Here is an 18,759-nt window from a genome sequence, read left to right on the forward strand (position 1 = left end):
ACTGCCTTGTCACACTGATGAATTATACATTTTACTTTGCTTAAACTGTCATCTATTTTTAACAGCTTACAGATTTTAAAGCTATTTGGATATAAAACGAGGAACATTTCCTTGTTCCTGACAAATACCATACTTGCCACAGATGTGATCTACTGGAAACTTATGGAAAACAATCTTTTATTTACATTTACATTTAAGCATTATCAGATGCAAAGTGACTTAAAATGAGGACAATAGAAGCAATCAAACCAACAAAAGTGCAACAATATGTAAGTGATGTGACAGGTCTCGGATGGTCTAATGCAGCACAAGTTTTTTCTTTTTTAATAATAAATATAAAATACAAAGAATAAAGCATAGATAGAATAGAAATCGAAGAGAGTTGGTGTTAGATGGTCAAGTTGTTATTGATCCATGCTCCCATGTTTCGATGATTGAATTGCAAGTCTGTTTAACCTTTGTCCATGCCAAGAACTGCACGCATGGACAGGATGTGCCCCTCTGATCAAAATGTAAAGTGCATGAGCATGAACACTGAAGAAAACATAATGGTGTGACCAGTGATGTCGCTAGGATTTCTGGGCCCACTGCACTGATTTTTTCTGGGCCTCCTCAAAATCATGTTCAGGGGGATGGGGGGATTCTGACCCCAGAGACCATTGTTCTGGGCCCCTCCCAGCGACACCCCTGGGTGTGACTATGAATGTGTTGATGGCTCACTGTATGATAAATGAAATCTTTCACAATATAGCATGTAGAATGTGTACAAACATAAATAATCAATTACACAAAAATCAACATTTCCATTCATTTAATAACATTAGACATTATTGATCTTATTACACTTAAAAATTGTCAGTTAAATGATTGTCAGTTTTAAGGATACCATCCTGGTTTTTATATTAAAAATATAAAAATAAAGTTAAATGGCAGGCTTTTAAGGCTCTAACCAAACAATGAGAAAGAAAAAAACAATGACTACTGATCTTCACTAAAGTGCCTTGTGATTTCAAGTTTTTTAGTTCAGTAATAAGGCTCACATAGCTAATGGCGGCATGCAACTGTTACATGCCCTTTCCTTTTTTCTTTTTTATTCTCCGTCAGTTTCTGAATCAGCTTCTCCTCCTTTAAGAAAGAAAACACACACACACAAAAAGAGATATCATGATGAATTGTTAAAACTTTATAAATTCATATACAGTAGTGGTCAGAATTATTGGCACCCTAATCTGCATTGTTAATCCTTTTGATCTTTTATTTAAAAATTTCACAAAAATCTAAACTTTCATTGGATATTAAGAATTTAAAATGGGGGAAATATTATGAAATACCGTATTGTCCAGAATATAAGACGACCCTGATTATAAGACGACCCCACTTTTTCCAGATGTACCTTTCGGAAAAAGGCTTTTTGAAATCTAAATCTTTTTTTTTTTTTCTCTTTCTCTGTAAAACATTTTTCTTAAATTATTTTCAAATTGCATATTTTTCCTATTTTAATTTTTGTTTTGAAAGTATGGTAAATACTGGTAAAATGTACTAACAATGACATTGAAAAATATACACTTTTTTGAGACGGTTTCAACGGCAACAACATAAACAAACATTACTGCGCATGCGCGCTTTTGTGGCCCTAACTTAACTTCCGGTAGACATCCAAATACAATCAGTAACAACAGCTAGTAGATTATGTTTTGATAACAAGCAAAATATGTTTGCTGCGTAAATCAGACGGACTGAGATGCAGCGATAACTACTTGGACGGACTTATCAAAAATGCAAACTCATCCTCTGCCAGCAGGAGGCGCTTTAAAGCGGGAGAACTAGAGGTTTCCCCAGAAACGGCTTGGGCTGTACGTTACACAAAGCAGCGCTGAGCTTACAAACGCTGCTTTATCAGGCATATAACTTGCTAGATGAAATGAAAATGACATCGAACATTTTCTAAAGACAGTGTTCCTTCAGAAATACAGTGATATAAAAACACCCGCGCCTCGTTTTGATTTTTAAACGTGCATTACGTGCTCATGTTTATTCAACGAAGACATTTGGAAAATCGGTCCGTTTTGATATCGTGGCGGGTCGCCACAAATAAATAAATGTATGTGAAACACATCCCACAGCACAACAACCTGAGCCCAACTTCATTACTCATCACTTTAACTTTAACTGCGTTTGTAGCCGGCGCCACTAAAGCCCGGCTCACACTGTGCGATTTTGGCCACGATTTGGTCGTCTGGGACAAATTTTGAAAATCCTAAAAGATTCCTATAATCCTAGGCTAAAATCCGTAGTCTTTGATCGCTGGTTTGACATGTTCACCGACAGCCGATTAATGGCCGTTGCGATCAAATTTCACCTCCGACGAAATTCTGGCAGTGTCAGAAGATTTGGCAAACAGTCCTGCAGTGTGACTACCCCTACGATGGATGTCAATCTGTCTCCGTTTTTCAAGGCAAGCTATGAGCAGAATTAATGCTAGAGAATTATTCTCTCAGCCATAAATTCCGGCGCTCCCGTTCTCCGCTCACGGAATTCATCTGATATGTTTCTTTTTTATATAAACACTGGTTGCGCCGCTGTTTTCATCTGCGTGTGTATGAATATATACACTATTCTTCTTAAACACGCCGGTATTACCGCCGTTCGTACACTTTTCATGACAGCCAACATTTCGGTCCCGTGTGCAGTGCAGTTCGCGGCCACTGGACGTGTATAGGTTTATAATGTAAAACTCCGGACAAGTTTTCTTGTGCGCAGCCGTTTTTAACGTGTCTTGACTGTCGTACAGTCTGACATTAATGACAACTGAGATCCCATAGTGTGACATGATCATCATGTTCGTACAGTCTGACAAGTACAATCCTAAAGGACTTTTAAAAAATCGCACAGTGTGAGCCCGGCTTAACAAGACCGACAAACAAACACGAGTCACGACTCGTGCCGCTGTAAGCTTTTCTTTTTCTTTTGTTTTCACTTGCGATCTTTTCAACACACATTACATTACATATTTCATAGCACACTCGTTTTATGTGTTTTTGGCGCCACCTGTTGTTGTGGGTGTATTACTGACATGTCAAAGCCTAGACCCCGAATATAAGACGACCGCGTTTTTTCATAAGTATTTTCAAGAAAAAAACATCGTCTTATATTCGGGTCAATACGGTAAATGTTTTTCTCTAATACACATCGGCCACAATTAACGGCACCCTTTTATTCAATACTTCTTGAAACCTCCATTTGCCAGTTTAACAGCTTTATATTTTCTCCTATGATGCCTGATGAGGTTAGAGAACACCTGACAAGAGATCAGAGACCATTCCTTCATCCAGAATCACTCCAGACCCTTTAGATTCCCAGCTCCATGTTGGTGCTTCTTCTCTTCAGTTCACGCCACTCATTTTCTACAGGGTTCAGGTCAGAGGACTGGAATGGCCAGCAGAAGCTTGGTTTTGTGCTCAGTGACCCATTTTTGTGTTGTTTTTGAGGTTTGTGTTTGGATTATTGTACGGTTGGAAGATCCAAACATAGCCCATTATAAGATTTCTAACAGAGTCAGTCACTTATTGATTTTTTATCTGTTGGTGTTTGATAGAATTGATGATGCCATGTGTCTAATCAAGATGTCCAGGACCTCCAGCAGAAATATAGGCCCACAACATCAAAAATACAGCAGTATATTTCATTGTACACATGGGGTACTTTTTATCCCTGTGTTCACCAAACCCATCTTGAGATTTGCTGCTAAAAAGCTCATTTTTTAGTTTCATCTGACCATAGAAGCCAGTCCTATGTGAAGTTCCAGTCGTGTCTGATAACTGAATATTCTGTAGTATGTTCTTGGATGAGCGAGGAGAATTTTTCTTGAAACCCTCCCAAACAACATGTGGTGATGTAGGTACTGTTTGACTTTTTTTTTTAAAGGTTTTCTGACCCCGAGACTCAACTATTTTCTGCAATTCTCCAGCTGTGGTCCTTGTAGAGTCTTTAGCCACTCAAACTCTCCTTCTCACCGTGCATTAGGACGATATAGACACACATCCTCTTCCAGGCAGTTTCGTAACATTTTATGTTGACTGGAAATTCTTAATTATTGCCCTGATGGTGGAAATGGGAATTTTCACTGCTCTAGCTCTTTTCTTAAAGCCACTTCACTAATTTGTGAAGCTCAATTATCTTTTACTGCACATCAGAAATATATTTTTTGTTTTTTCTCACTGTTTTGGATGATTAAGATAATTTGGGCTTTGTTTCCCCTCCTATTTATATTTCTGTGAAACAGGAAGCCATGGCTGGATGTTCATAATCACCCTGGAGTGCTCAAAATTGTGAATATGAATGGGAATATACTTCAGAGATATTTTACTCATAAGAATTTCTAGGGGTGCCAATAATTGTGTCCAACATGTATTAGAGAAAAACATTTATTTCATAATGATATTTCTTATGATATTTCTTAATCCATATTTTTTAAATAAAAGATCAAAAGGATTAACAATGCAGATTAATTTTCACAGCCTTCTTTGATCATATTTACCAAGGGTGACAATAATCCTGACCATTACTGTACAACCAAGTGTAATCAAAGAAATGCTTGAAACATCTTTAGTTTACTCACAGTGAGGTACCAGAAGGAAGTGTGCTTGCCTATCGCCCATCTAAACAGCTGACTAAAAGGTGCTAGAACATGGAGGTGCAGGTGGGGGACAGTGATATATGGAGGCACATGGAAACCTAGACTGAAATATAGTCATGTTCTCAATTAATAACTGCTTCATCCAAATAAATGTTTGATTAATATGACAGTAGTGTTGTCTTCAAACCTGATGTCTTCCAAATTTGTGACATTCTTGGCTTTCAGTACATCTCTTCCCATATATGCCATCTTCTTCACTGCTTAGGATAATAACATTCAGATTATTGAAAATCCCATTTAATCACTGTATGTAAATATTGTAAATCAATTAATTGAAACATCAGCCCTGTCTTCAGTACGGTATTGCTTGTTAATTGTATTGCAATTATATTGTCTATTAATATCATCACGATAATCAATATATAATCAGTCTAAAAATAAGCTAAATAAACCAGAGATCAATACTTCTCAATACCTTCTGCTGGCTAGAAATACAAAAGCCATTCACAAAACAGTAATACACAATTTAATAATCAAATGCACACCCATCATCTTACCAAGATTTATATCATCTGTTTGGAGTGACAAACAGCTATGGATATGTTTCTTTGGTATAACCAGGTAGTGATGAGGTGCACCTGGATCAATGTCTTGGAAACAAACAATGTCCTCATCCTGTAAAAAAAGAAAAGAAAAGCGCATTACATTTTTCTTTACCTTGGCATTAAGAGTATATGATACTAATTATGTTAAAATCATTTATTATTATTGTATGTTACAGAGGGGAAACATTGTGAATTTGTTTTGTAATAGTTCAAAGTAACACACTTCACAATGTAAATGACTTAAAGCTGCGGAAGAACATTGTTGCCGGAGCTACTTCTCCCTTCCGGGCTACTCCGCGGCGGTACCCACCCGAACCAGTCTAACATAGTCCGAATATAAACACTTATTATAGGCGTACCGTAGTGATTCAAATTCAAATGACTAGGGTGGAACGACTACACCCTCCTGAGATCACAGCAGAAGTTATGACTCTTTAAAGATATTTTTGAGATAAGGACAATTTCATGCCACTTGCCCATTTTGAGGACGTCAAAAAATTGTTTTATTATGAATATTAAATGACTATATTTGCTTCTTTTTCATATTTCATAATCATATACCATATTAGTTAACAGCATTTACCTTTTTTTTCCCTAAAGCTCTTCCTCCTTTCCAATAAAAGCCTGCAATCGTGTTATTACAGAAAGTGAAAGGAAAGCTCTACTGCCGCTGTACTTTTTATGTCATTTGAATGAGAACCTCTAAATGACTCATTAATAATGTCAGTATAGAAATAAATACATCGAGAACAGTTTGTCCTCTATATAAAGCGCTTCGTGTATCACAGAACTATTCTCGACGGAACAAATCTTGATTATTTCCTTCCCTGTTCATCTTTCTTCCTTCAAGTTGAATGATGACTATAATGAACTCTTGAAGAACTGTCAAATATAGGCTATAGGCCGAATATTATAATGTAGAAAGAGGAGCGAATTTACCTAATTCACCTTTGAAGTTAAGCTACCCAGACAACAAGAAATCAAGTCGATAAAGATCAACTTACTTCCGCCAATATCTCAGTGGATGGATCGTCTCTGTTTGCGATTTTACAGAAAATACAAGTCTCTTCCCTGCAGTCTTCAGAAGAATCCTGCTTATCATCAGAGGCACACTTTTCTCCAGCCATTCACAGACTAGTGTTCGGGACAAATGAAACTACTGATCCCTCAAGCTCCCTTTAATTATGCCATATGTTCTTCCGTGTTAAAACTGTTTAACGTTCATTTAACACAATAACATATGAGCTCATTTATAACGCCCACAGTGCAGATTACAAAATAGGCCTGCTTTCAGGTCGTGTCAGAATTACTAAAACAACTGATCAGCGTTTGTTTGTCCTAATAAATTATTCGTGTCTAGTCAATGACAACGCTTATAATCACGCCGTGTTCTTTGTTGTTGATTAAGAAGATAATAAAGTAATTAAACACTATATCAAATACTCAACTGTTTTATGACAAAGAGAGCGCTCCAGGTTACAGTAGTAATAATAAAATATCAAAGCAAACAAACGTGTAAACTATATGGCCGCTGCCTCTTTTCTTTTTTTTACATTACGTCACTAGGGTCGGAGGTTTCATAGTTTTGAGTTTCAACTTATTGTTTCTCTTCAGCTATGGACACTTTTAGCCAGGATGATTTTTACACGCTCAAGTTTATTTAATACGCCTACTAACTATGTTTATTGACGCACAATAGCTATAAATATGTTCTGTTCATCTTAATTTTTCTCTTGATCACATATGGCTCGAAATCTCATCTCAGCACTTTTGATGAATAGCTATGCTGTTTTTTTGTTTGTTTTTCTAATCTACCAACATTTGAGATTTAGACAGTTGAAACAGTTTTGAGGTTGATTGATCTAATGGATATATCAGTGTTTTTGGATTTGTGGAGTATATTTTTAGTTTTAGTAAAATTATAGTTTTCATTTTAAAGGAAAAAGATCAAATGATACCAGAACTGGCACAGAAGGGACTAGGGTTGTTACTAGTGTTATTATTTTTTAATTTAATAGTTATTGTAATTTGTGGAATTAATTATTATTTTATATTATTATTTAATATTAGCCTATTATTTTCATGAATTAGATATTTTAGACACCCTTGCTAAATTCAAAATTCAATTTCAAATATGATTTATATTAATGACATAAAAAAAAGTTGGGGGGTTATCCCTCCTTTAATATTTTACATTTTGTGCAATAACAACTAAATTAGCAAATGTTTCTATTTATTTCCTGTAATAACACATTGCCTGATACATCACCATCAGGCACATGCTAAACTTATATGTTACATTTTGAAAGTAAATCCACATGTGTTAGGTGTCTTCCCCCACATCTTATTTAACTTGTTATTTTGCTAAAAAAATACAAATAAATAAATAATAATAATAATAATATAGGCCAATTAAAGTAGCCTAATTTATTATCATTTTGGATTATAGTTTAAAACATATAATAACATAATTCTCTATTGGAATGTCTGGATCTGGGACATGGGTAAAAAAAAAAAAAGTGTGTTTTGTTTAAGTGTTTTGAAAAGTAGCCAAAATAGATGATGAAGGCATGATAAAACATTTCAGAGATTGAATTTGAATTTCAAACGACACAAGAAAAAAAGCTGAAAAGTTCCATACCATCAGATGAAGTAAAAGAATTGTGCCAGCAATCCCCTTTGTACTATTCATTGTAAATTTTGACTGCCATGTGACAATTTTTCACAGGCTTTCATATCTTATATCACGATTTAACTGGTTTAGCCCAAGCTAAGCCTAAAATAATATTCAGGCCTACATTTCTTCAATTTTTTTTAATTATAATTATTTATCAGTTAATTTTTGTTTTGGCAAAGAAAGGTTACAAGTTCCCTCATACCTTGATATGCTGGATTCATTTCAATATATTGAAAGACTCAGTCAATATCAGACAGCAAACTTTAATATATCTTTTTTTATTTGTGGCAGTGTTATGACAGTGTGAACCAGAAATGAACCCATCTAAGCATATTCTCCCACTATTACTGAATGAAAATGTCTTGTGTAGGATGAAAATTCTTCATTTTAAAATACCACAAGTTTCCTACGCCCCATGAGGCCTTGCGTCAAAAGTGAGAGTGTCTTCAGTTCGAAGTAAACAAGCGGGACTGTCGGAGTTTCTCCGCGTGTGGAGAGCGTCAGCGCCGCGGATCATTTCATATACAGGTGCTGGTCATATAATTAGAATATCATCAAACAGTTGATTTATTTCACTAATTCCATTCAAAAAGTGAAACTTGTATATTATATTCATTCATTACACACATACTGATATATTTCAAATGTTTATTTCTTTTAATTTTGATGATTATAACTGACAACTAAGGAAAATCCCAAATTCAGTATCTCAGAAAATTAGAATATTACCGTACCTAAGACCAATACAAAAATGGTTTTTAGAATTCTTGGCCAACTGAAAAATATGAACATGAAAAGTATGAGCATGTACAGCACTCAATACTTAGTTGGGGCTCCTTTTGCCTGAATTACTGCAGCAATGCGGCGTGGCATGGAGTCGATCAGTCTGTGGCACTGCTCAGGTGTTATGAGCCCAGGTTGCTCTGATAGTGGCCTTCAGCTCTTCTGCATTGTTGGGTCTGGCATATCGCATCTTCCTCTTCACAATACCCCATAGATTTTCTATGAGGATAAGGTCAGGCGAGTTTGCTGGCCAATTAAGAACAGGGATACCATGGTCCTTAAACCAGATACTGGTTGCTTTGGCACTGTGTGCAGGTGCCAAGTCCTGTTGGAAAATGAAATCTGCATCGCCATAAAGTTGGTCAGCAGCAGGATGCATGAAGTGCTCTAAAACTTCCTGGTATATGGCTGCGTTGACTGTGGACTTCAGAAAACACAGCGAACCAACACCAGCAGATGACATGGCAGCCCAAATCATCACTGACTGTGGAAACTTCACACTGGACTTCAAGCAACATGGATTCTGTGCCTCTCCACTCTTCCTCCAGACTCTGGGACCTTGATTTCCAAATGAAATGCAAAATTTACTTTCATCTGAAAAGAGGACTTTGGACCACTGAGCAACAGTCCAGTTCTTTTTCTCCACAGATCAGGTAAGACGTTTCTGACGATGTTTCTGGTTCAGAAGTGGCTTGGTAGCCCTTTTCCTGAAGACGTCTGAGCGTGGTGACTCTTGATGCACTGACTGCAGCTTCAGTCCACTCCTTGTGAAGCTCTCACAAGTGTTTGAATCAGCTTTGCTTGACAGTATTCTCAAGCTTGCAGTCATCCCTGTTGCTTGTGCACCTTTTCCTACCCAAATTCTTCCTTCCAGTCAACTTTGCATTTAATATGCTTTGATACAGCACTCTGTAAACAGCCACACCTTTCAGTAATGACCCTCTGTGACTTACCCTCTTTGTGGAGGGCGTCAATGTTCGTCTTCTGGATCATTGCCAAGTCAGCAGTCTTCCCCATTATTGTGGTTTCAAAGAACAAGAGATACCCAGAATTTATACTGTAGGGATGGTCATTAATTGAAACTCAAATGTAAATATTCTAATTTTCTGAGATACTGAATTTGGGATTTTCCTTAGTTGTCAGTTATAGTCATCAAAATGAAAAGAAATAAACATTTGAAATATATCAGTCTGTGTGTAATGAATGAATATAATATACAAGTTTCACTTTTTGAATGGAATTAGTGAAATAAATCAACTTTTTGATGATATTCTAATTGTATGACCAGCATCTGTAGTTACCAGCTAACATAAACATTAAAGACTTGTAAAATAATTTTAGCTCAAAACACACTTTCAGGCTGCAGTAAGTGTTTGAAATGACTTCTGTGTGGGATCTGATGTAGATTAACAGCAAAGCAGAAATATGCGATGCAAAAGACTATGCACGCATTACCATGGTAAACATAGTAAATACGACCGCATCTTCTAAATGTGATGTAGATCTAAACTGTCTGTGACTAAAATAAACAGAAACAAACGCGACTAGGCTGTGTGTGTCTTTCTTTTGTGAAATAACAGTAAATACCACTTTATTTCTGTGTGACTAGTTATCAATAGGGTATATGTCGAACGTCACCTGACCAAACCCGGAAAACAGGTCTCATCGCTTCCGCTTGTCGGAGAACGTATTAATAGCAGTATTAAATAATGGCGATATCAATGGACTTTTAAGGTAATCAGTTAAATTAGCTAGATGTTTTTATTGTTGACGTTTTATTCGACTTTTATATATAAATGTTACTGAAAATAATAAAAATAAAAAACTTTTATATATCAATCCACATATGTGATGGACATTGGTAATGATTATCTTTAGTGTCTACTTTGAAGGCATCTTGAGTAAAACAGCTTCATATTTAACAGGGCATTTGCAAAACGCGTGAACCGGAAGCAAGGAGACCTGGTTAGCAGAATACGGAAGTGTGTTACGCATAACCCCTATCCTGACACAAACTAATTAGTCAATGTAGCACTTATTATTGTAAAACAGGTCTGAGGTTATTGGCCCCGCCCGGCCCGTTTAAAACACTGGCTCCGACAGTGGAAAAGACCTGAAAAAACTTACCCTGCGTCCCAATGTGCATACTATCCATCCTAAATTCTGTGTGACATTAGTAATTTTCAATACTATTTAGGGCAGATAGGGTGGATAGTATGCACATTGGTACGCAGGCTTAGCCTCTTCGCTAATTAGCACATAAAATACAATTGGTATACTACTTCCGCCGCCTCACCGGAAGTTTTACCCATGTTCTTTTTTACAGTAGCGCCCCCCGGAAACTTCTGGATTGCAAAGCTGGCTTGCTTTTTTAGAGTGGCCCGTTACTGCCCTCTGTTGGCTACAAATAGACAGAGATCAGGCTTACTGAGGAATTCCACTGAGACCAAAATTTTACATAACTTTTAAGCTTTCGGATGACGGAAAACAGCTCAAACACTATATATAGCTCGTAAAATGGCCTTATGCGGCAAATCATGTTAACGTTATAAAATAGCAATATGTGATGGTTAGTTTGTGGTAGGACTAATATATTTCTATGGCACACAATCAGATTAAAATATGATAAAAATGCGTTGTTTAAAAGAACGGCAATACAGTAGTTTAAATGGTATTATGTGAGGGGCTAACCATCTGGAACATGTTTCAACGGTAAATAAAGCGTCCCACTTCACCAGAATTCACCATTACCATAAACAAATCAGTACGATGTATTAATATATTTCAGAATTTACCTAGATTTTCTTTTTTCTCTCTCCCATTTTATCGGTTGATGGATGCTTTGTATTATTCAACGAGCCCACACGTGTCTCTATGTAGTTGTGCCCACTTTAGAATCTAGTCAAGACTTGAACGCACAAATCACACTTAGGCTATATCTATAACAAACAGCTGACATTTCAACGTCACCGAATTCAAAGAAATTAAAATTCTTTTATTAAACGCCAAAAGTCCCGCTGCAGCGCGTGGGCTAGACATCATGATGTGAAGCCCCGCGTGCTTACGGGACGTCCGTCATATCTCACGCGCGCTGCAGGTGCGTGGATGAACGCTCCGCCCCTCTGTCAATGCAAAAGACTGAAGAAAAGTCGCGGTCGAAAGCTGAACTACGTTACTGACACATTTCAAAACTCGAAAGCTCTGAAAGAGGGTAGCACGCGCTCCTGTACTTTCTGCAGTAGGCATATGTCTTTTTCAATTCAGACTTCCTGCATTTTTAGTTATTTGTTTAACTACTAGCTTTAACCATATTGGTTTTTACATTTAATTTAGTAGTGCCAAATTTTAAAAAAGCTGAATTATATACGCTTTTGCTTTCAGATGTGTTCAGATGAAGAGCGCTCGATGGCGGGGGGCTCCGGTAACGGAAAGTTGCGTCAATGGCTGATAGAGCAGGTGGACACCGGAAAATACCCTGGACTCGTGTGGGAGAACGAGGAGAAGAGTATCTTTCGGATTCCGTGGAAGCACGCGGGCAAACAGGACTACAACAGGGATGAGGATGCTGCGCTCTTCAAGGTACAGTCAGGATGAACGTTGAGGACACATGACACAGACACATGCAGCGTCAGTAAAGCTCTCATGTGATTTTAATAATATTGCATACAGTGCATACAGTACGTGATCGTTCATTTGTGTTATAAAAATACATTCAAATTCAATTCTTAACGTTGTCGAATTCAAATAGTTTTTTTTTACATTTCTGTGGTGCCTAAAAAAATGTCTACTGTTTGGAGTCAAAATCTCATTACAAGGCTGAAATCATTAAGTAGTGCAGTGTTTGCATAATCACTATTTATGAGAAAGTACGTTTTTTTCTACAGGTCAAACGTCTTATTCAGGATTCAAAAATTCAGTTTTTGTTAAATAATATTACCTTACTAAAATATGTTTGAAAACGTTTTTTTTTGAAAGCAACAATTAAGTACTAAGGAAATGGTCACACCACATCTATAAATAAAAAAATCTTTGAAAAATGTATGAAACCAACACAAAACCAAGGTTACTTTTCTAGAAACTTGCCACGTGTAATTTAAACTAGATTTCTTGAAAAAAAAAAAAGGGCATCCTAGTATAACATTGACCCATATATTGGCTTTCCTGCAGGCTTGGGCCCTATTCAAAGGCAAGCACCGGGAGGGTATTGACAAACCTGACCCACCAACTTGGAAAACACGTCTTCGATGTGCTCTTAACAAGAGCAACGACTTTGAGGAGCTTGTGGAGCGCAGTCAGCTTGACATATCAGACCCCTATAAAGTTTATAGGATTGTTCCGGAAGGATCCAAAAAAGGCAAGGAAGAAGAAAAACATCAAATGACATCAAGCGGTAGAACAGCTGTTTGCTGCCATTTGTCTATTAAATACTTTTTAGATGTGATGAAAACAAACAACCAAAAAAAAAATATTTTAATGTTGCAGGACCCAGATCTCTTGAAGATTCACAGTCCAATTCAAGCTCACCCAGTTATCCAATACACCCAACCTATGCACCAGCTCCATCTCAGGTTAGAATCAAACACAATCTTTGATTTGTGCGTTCCTATCTTTGCACTTCAGATCACCATATGTGCTTGTCATTACAGGTGTGCAACTATCTTTCTCCAGCAGACAGAGGATGGAGGGATTACTCAACCCTATCTGAGATCCCTTACAGCCAGAGTCCCTACACTTCACGCTGGGAACCTGGTACTTTGTGTGTTTGAGAGAGAAAGTACAACTACTGCAAGTTCAGATAGCATGCAATTGCATTGACATATTTCTGTATGTGCAGGGTACCAGTTCAGTGGCTCTTTCTACAGTTGCAATGCATCTGATCCACAGCCATCACCCTTCACCCTGGACACCAGCATGAGATCTGCTGAGGCAGTGGCCCTCTCAGGTACATAATTATAAACACACAGAGACAGTGACAGGCTCAATCCGGGTAGGTGGATTGATCTTTAAGTAGTAGAGACAGAACTAAAATCAGTCATTTTAAGTACTACAAATTCATTTAGGAATCACAACATTATGATGTACTGAATGAAAAATTTATATTTTGACTAAAGATTGCTACTAAAGATTTAAAGTCACAGTGTAACAGAAGTAGCAACTGATCTATTCTTCCATATTTTGAATGAAGCAGATTATCAAAAATGTAGAACAGGGGCTTGGTTCTATCCATCAGTTGTTGACTGGAAGGAGGCAAAGTGCAAATTTGGATTGTAAGAAAGGTGTTTAAGACTAAACAGTTGCAAAAGTCCAGAATACATGGTGTAGAATACAGAGAGAAGTTTTTACCAGACAATTTATGAAATTTTAATAAGAAATTATGTGGTCAAAAAAAAAGAATGAATGAATCATTCAATAAAATCAATAATATGCATTTAGAAAATAGATGAAATTTAATTTCATTCCGACTTTAACGGTGGTAGGAGGTGATCACAAGAGGCGTTCCATTGAATTCCATTCAAATGCATGCAAATATGGGAGACCTGAAATGCAAGCTCATTTGAATTCCGCTGCATCCCAAAATATAAGTTTGGTGAACTCTGACCTGTGAATTTATATCACGTGAAGACATGTGACCAATAGAAGAGTGATACGTCATGGTGTATTAAATGTGCAGGATTGCAGTACAGTGGAGTAGACTGCATATTTCTATATATGCTGAATTACGTTTTTTAAAAAGACGTATGTATGGCGTAGTATGACATCATACTACAGCCATTAAAGTGTCTGTATTGTGTATGTTCAAGTTTATTTGTTTACATGGGCAATGCACATTAATGAACATTACTGCAAATGTGCCAGAATTAGCCAAAATGCTATTTTTCATTTGACAAAATGTTAAAAAGTCACCCTAAAAAGCAAACAAAGCCTCTTATATTAATACAAAAAAAGACTAGAGTGACTGCTGCTTTATCAAATTGTGTTTAAAAAGTTATTAATTGAGCGTTAAGATGATGCCAGGTCATCGAAGTGTTTATTTAATTTGATCTTCTTCTCAAATAGATTACCGCCTACATGTGGTGGTGTTTTACCGGGAAAGTCTGGTGCGAGAGGTAACAGTGAGTAGTCCAGAAGGCTGTCAGCTGGGGCCTAGCAGAGAGGGACAGGCGTACTCTTCACCCGGGGCCCCAGAGCTGATTGAACTCCCTCATGCCGAAGGGGCATCTCTGGAGCGTGGCGTTATACTCTGGATGGCCCCTGACGGGCTCTACGCCCGCCGCCGCTGCCCCTGCAGGGTGTACTGGGAGGGAGCTCACGCACCACCTACCGACAAGCCCAACAAGCTGGAGAGAGAGCAGAACTGCAAACTGCTGGACACTCATCTGTTCATAACAGGTTAGAGCATAGGAACATATTCACGTATAAGGCATCTGAGGTTAATTACACTAAGATTATGATAAATGATCTGATGCCATTCATTGGAAAACAAGCAGAAAATAAATAAATACATGAACAGGTTACTTCATCACTCATCGTTTTCAGTAAACGCTGACAGTCATTTATGGTAAATCTTTATAACGGTCTATTAATTCTCTGTTTGTATACATCACATTTGCACATCTCCAAAATACACACATTTTACTGTAAACAAACACGTCAAAAAACTTTTACAGTAAATAGTGTGTCACATTATCTGTGGGTTGATATTTAGTGACAGTCACTCAGTCAGTCATCTATGAGTTACAACTCATTCACGCCCACCTTCTGTCATAGATTCACTGATTGTTGTGATTCTCACAAAACTTTCCAGCATATGAACACGACTCAAATACCACAGAAATCACATGGGCCACATTACACCTAAAGCTCATAGTATGGAAAGCAAATGGAGAATGAGAAACAAAATCTGTATTACAGGAAGTGATAAGATCATATTATACTTTACCCAATGGCTTAAGAAACGTTCAATTACATGCCATTCACAAATAAACACTTTGTAACGAGGATGTACTTAAATATTCAAGATTCAGGATAATAGTTTAAGATTTTATCATTTTGAATGACCATTAATCTGAGTAACCTAACACATTTTATACAGACATTCAAAAGTTTGGGGTCAGTATGATTTTGTTTTTAACGGAATTGATACTTTTATTCAGCAGTTTTATGCATTCAATTAACAAAGATATATTTAAGACATTTCTAATATTGCAAATGTTTTCTATTTGAAATAAATACTGTTCTTTTGAAACACCTGTTCATTAAAGAGTCCTGGATTGTATTGCTGAAGTTCTCACCTGTCATTGGATGCGATTAAAATGTGTCCTCCTCCATATCTTCTGTAGAGTTGCAGAGTTACGCCCTGCACGCTCGTCCTGCTCCATGTTCTCAAGTCCTGCTATTCTTTGAGGATGAGAGCACCGATGCTCAAAGACCAAGAAGGACCTTCACAGTGCAGGTACATTTCTTTGGTTCCTTGTAATACCGATAAAGTTATGAACAAAACATAAATGATATTCATGTCATCTTAATTTGCTTTTGTCATCATGTCACAGGTTGAGCCACTGTTTGCTCGTCAGCTTCTTTTCCTCAGTCATCCCGGCAGCATGAACTACATCCGCAGCCATGAGCTTTCACACCTGCCTGCTGAACACACCCTCTCCCCGACCCAAGACTACCACAGAGTCATCACGCATCTCCCTAACAGTGGCCCTCAAAACTGACTCTGGTGGCTTGTCACTTCGCACTTAATCCTGGATCATCATCTTGTTTAACCCAGGGTTAAAGCAAGTTTTAATCCTGGGTTAAAGGGATAGTTCACAAAAAAAGAAAAAAGATTCTGTCATCATTTACTCACCCTCATGTTGTTCCAAACCTGTAAGATTTCCATCTTCTGTGGAACATAAAATAAGGTATTTTGAAGAACATTGAGAACCAAACAACCCATTGACTTCTATTGTATTGACAAAAAAGACATTTCTAAAACTGCTTTTATACAGGTTTAGCATGAAATGAGGGTGAGTAAATGACAGAATTTTCATTTTCTTGTAATTTTGAAAGGAGGTTAGCGCCATTTTTAACTCAGGGTTACAAAGCTTTGCTTATGAACAGATGATGGACAAGCAGTTATTGAAAGACTTTACATGCTCAACAAGTGCCATACTTGTCCAATCAATGTGCGAACAAGATTGTTAACCCAAGGTTTAAATATGTACAGTGAAAAATCTAAAACTTAAAAACCCAGGACAAAATGTTAACCCAGGATGAAGTTTAAACAAGCTTTAAACAGGCCTGTTAACCCTGGGTTAACTGTAAAAATCGCCCAAGTCTTGTAAGCTAAAGTGTAAAAGGTAAATTTTGGAAGCCTCTCGGGATATTATACCTGGATAATCTGGAGCGATAACAGACGACATCAGATGCAAGACCGTTGTCATGTTTAATACTGAGAAAGACGTAAATGTGTGTACAACTCACAAGGATGAATGATTGTATTATGTCGGCATACCGTCAAATGTGTGGGCTGACATGACAAAAGAATGTAAAGTGTGAATATTAGCTGTGTTTGTTTCTTGCAACATTTGTGTTTGAGCTGCATTCAGAATATAAAAGCCAAAGAATTTGATGTATATAGGCTATGCATTTAGAAAAAACCTTTGTTTTCAAATTGCAGTTCTTTTATAAAAAATTTTGTGTACAATTCTGACAATGTTCTACTTTTTTATTCCACTACTTTTGCTCTTTTATGTTATTGAAATGCCTCAACATTGATGACAACTTTGGTTTTAATAATAAAAAAAAAAAATGTAGAAAAATGAGTGCATGTGCTCTGATTCCTGACCTGTACAGGGTAAAAATCACACCTAAAATATTAAGCAGCACAACTGTTTTCAATGATGATAACGATAAGAAATGTCTTCATTACCAAATCACCATATTAAAATGATTTCTGAAAGATCATGTGACCCCAAAAACTGGAGCAATAGCTACTGCAAATTCAGCTTTGCCATCTCAAGAATAAATTACATTTTTAAAAATCTATTCAAATAGAAAACGGCTATACTAAATTGCAATAATAAGACCTTCATTCATCTTCTGAACACAAATTAAGATATTTTTGATGAAATCCGAGAACTTTCTGACCCTCCATAGACAGCAAGGGTCCTACCATGATCAAGGCCCAGAAAGGTAGTAAGGACATCATTAAAATACTCCATGTGACATCAGTGGTACTTTTTGTGTGCAAAGAAAACAAAATGGAGGGTCAGAAAGCTCTTGGATTTCATAAAAATAATATCTAAATTTGTGTTCCGAAGATGAACAAAGGTCTTACGGTTTTGGAATGACATGAGGGTGAGTAATTAATGACAGAATTTTCATTTTTGGGTGAACTATCCCTTTAAAGTTTTTATTATATTTTGGGTCAAATAAATGCAGCCTTGGTGACTTCTTTCAAAAACATGAAAAAATCTTACCGACCCTAAACTTTTGAACAATATTGAATCTCAAAATTATAGCACTGTTTTTCTCTTTTCCACTAATTTTGCTTTTAAGTTCACCTCTACTAGAGAGGATTCTTTCTAAACAGAATTGGACATAATTTGCCTGAGCCTCTCCATCACTGGTGGGCTGACTGTGGTTAACTAAGCTAAGCCTTTGTAAAACACAGAAGGGGAATACTTTTAGCCCCCACTACAAACACTGGAATCCCCATGAACGTGTGTGGATCTGGTGGGACGTCAAGCCCTCGTTTACATTGAGCAGAAGCAATATGTTATCTGCAGAGAATATAGACAGGGTGTGTGAGCAAGTGACAGCACACACACAGGATGGTGTTTGTGGTTTGGAGACAGGATGGAGCGGGCAGTCTCAACTTGATGACATCACAGAGGAAGAGGCAGACTGACAGAAGTATATTTTATTCTTCCTTCTCAATGAAAACAGCCAGAATGCCTCATTGCTTGTTGTTTTGTTGCCCTTAAAGCTATAATGAACAATGTTGTGTACTACGTGAAATTGAAAACTGATTGGCCTAATTCCGATGTAAAGTAACTAATCAGGTTGAA

General features: G+C 37.1%; 2 protein-coding genes across 5 annotated transcripts; one reads left to right on the top strand and one right to left on the bottom strand.

The window, feature by feature from the left end:
- Positions 1-189: 189 nt before the first annotated feature.
- si:dkey-25e12.3 (adenosine 5'-monophosphoramidase HINT3) lies at positions 190-6,680 on the bottom strand. 2 transcript variants are annotated; one of them, XM_058756676.1, is made up of 5 exons: positions 6,246-6,680; positions 5,194-5,311; positions 4,824-4,896; positions 4,619-4,739; positions 190-1,125 (listed from the first exon to the last, which is right to left on the bottom strand). In XM_058756676.1, the coding sequence occupies exons 1-5, from the start codon at positions 6,366-6,368 to the stop codon at positions 1,045-1,047; spliced, it is 516 nt and encodes a 171-aa protein (XP_058612659.1). In that variant the 5' UTR covers positions 6,369-6,680; the 3' UTR covers positions 190-1,044. The 2 variants fall into 2 exon arrangements, with proteins under 2 accessions (XP_058612659.1, XP_058612660.1); XM_058756677.1 differs by having other exon boundaries at positions 191-1,125; positions 4,824-4,893; positions 6,246-6,678.
- Positions 6,681-11,622: 4,942 nt separating this feature from the next.
- irf4b (interferon regulatory factor 4b) lies at positions 11,623-17,537 on the top strand. 3 transcript variants are annotated; one of them, XM_058756674.1, is made up of 9 exons: positions 11,623-11,912; positions 12,083-12,280; positions 12,869-13,091; positions 13,184-13,269; positions 13,348-13,450; positions 13,536-13,643; positions 14,759-15,091; positions 16,042-16,154; positions 16,252-17,537. In XM_058756674.1, the coding sequence occupies exons 2-9, from the start codon at positions 12,083-12,085 to the stop codon at positions 16,417-16,419; spliced, it is 1,332 nt and encodes a 443-aa protein (XP_058612657.1). In that variant the 5' UTR covers positions 11,623-11,912; the 3' UTR covers positions 16,420-17,537. The 3 variants fall into 3 exon arrangements, with proteins under 3 accessions (XP_058612657.1, XP_058612656.1, XP_058612658.1); XM_058756673.1 differs by having other exon boundaries at positions 11,626-11,939; positions 16,252-17,536; XM_058756675.1 differs by having other exon boundaries at positions 11,631-11,939; positions 12,869-13,055; positions 16,252-17,534.
- Positions 17,538-18,759: the final 1,222 nt, after the last annotated feature.

This window comes from Onychostoma macrolepis, chromosome 20 (assembly GCF_012432095.1).
Source record: "Onychostoma macrolepis isolate SWU-2019 chromosome 20, ASM1243209v1, whole genome shotgun sequence".
NCBI lineage: Eukaryota > Metazoa > Chordata > Actinopteri > Cypriniformes > Cyprinidae > Onychostoma > Onychostoma macrolepis.

Bases quoted from the DNA above. Each gene is read 5' to 3' on its own strand.
- irf4b (XM_058756674.1), top strand. From the start codon at position 12,083: ATGTGTTCAGATGAAGAGCGCTCGATGGCGGGGGGCTCCGGTAACGGA. The intron at 12,281-12,868 runs GTACAGTCAGGA...GCTTTCCTGCAG, and splicing joins AGGATGCTGCGCTCTTCAAG to GCTTGGGCCCTATTCAAAGG. The intron at 15,092-16,041 runs GTTAGAGCATAG...TATCTTCTGTAG, and splicing joins CACTCATCTGTTCATAACAG to AGTTGCAGAGTTACGCCCTG.
- si:dkey-25e12.3 (XM_058756676.1), bottom strand. From the start codon at position 6,368: ATGGCTGGAGAAAAGTGTGCCTCTGATGATAAGCAGGATTCTTCTGAA. The intron at 5,312-6,245 runs GTAAGTTGATCT...CTTTTTTTACAG, and splicing joins CCACTGAGATATTGGCGGAA to GATGAGGACATTGTTTGTTT. The intron at 4,740-4,823 runs GTTTGAAGACAA...ACTATATTTCAG, and splicing joins ACAAATTTGGAAGACATCAG to TCTAGGTTTCCATGTGCCTC.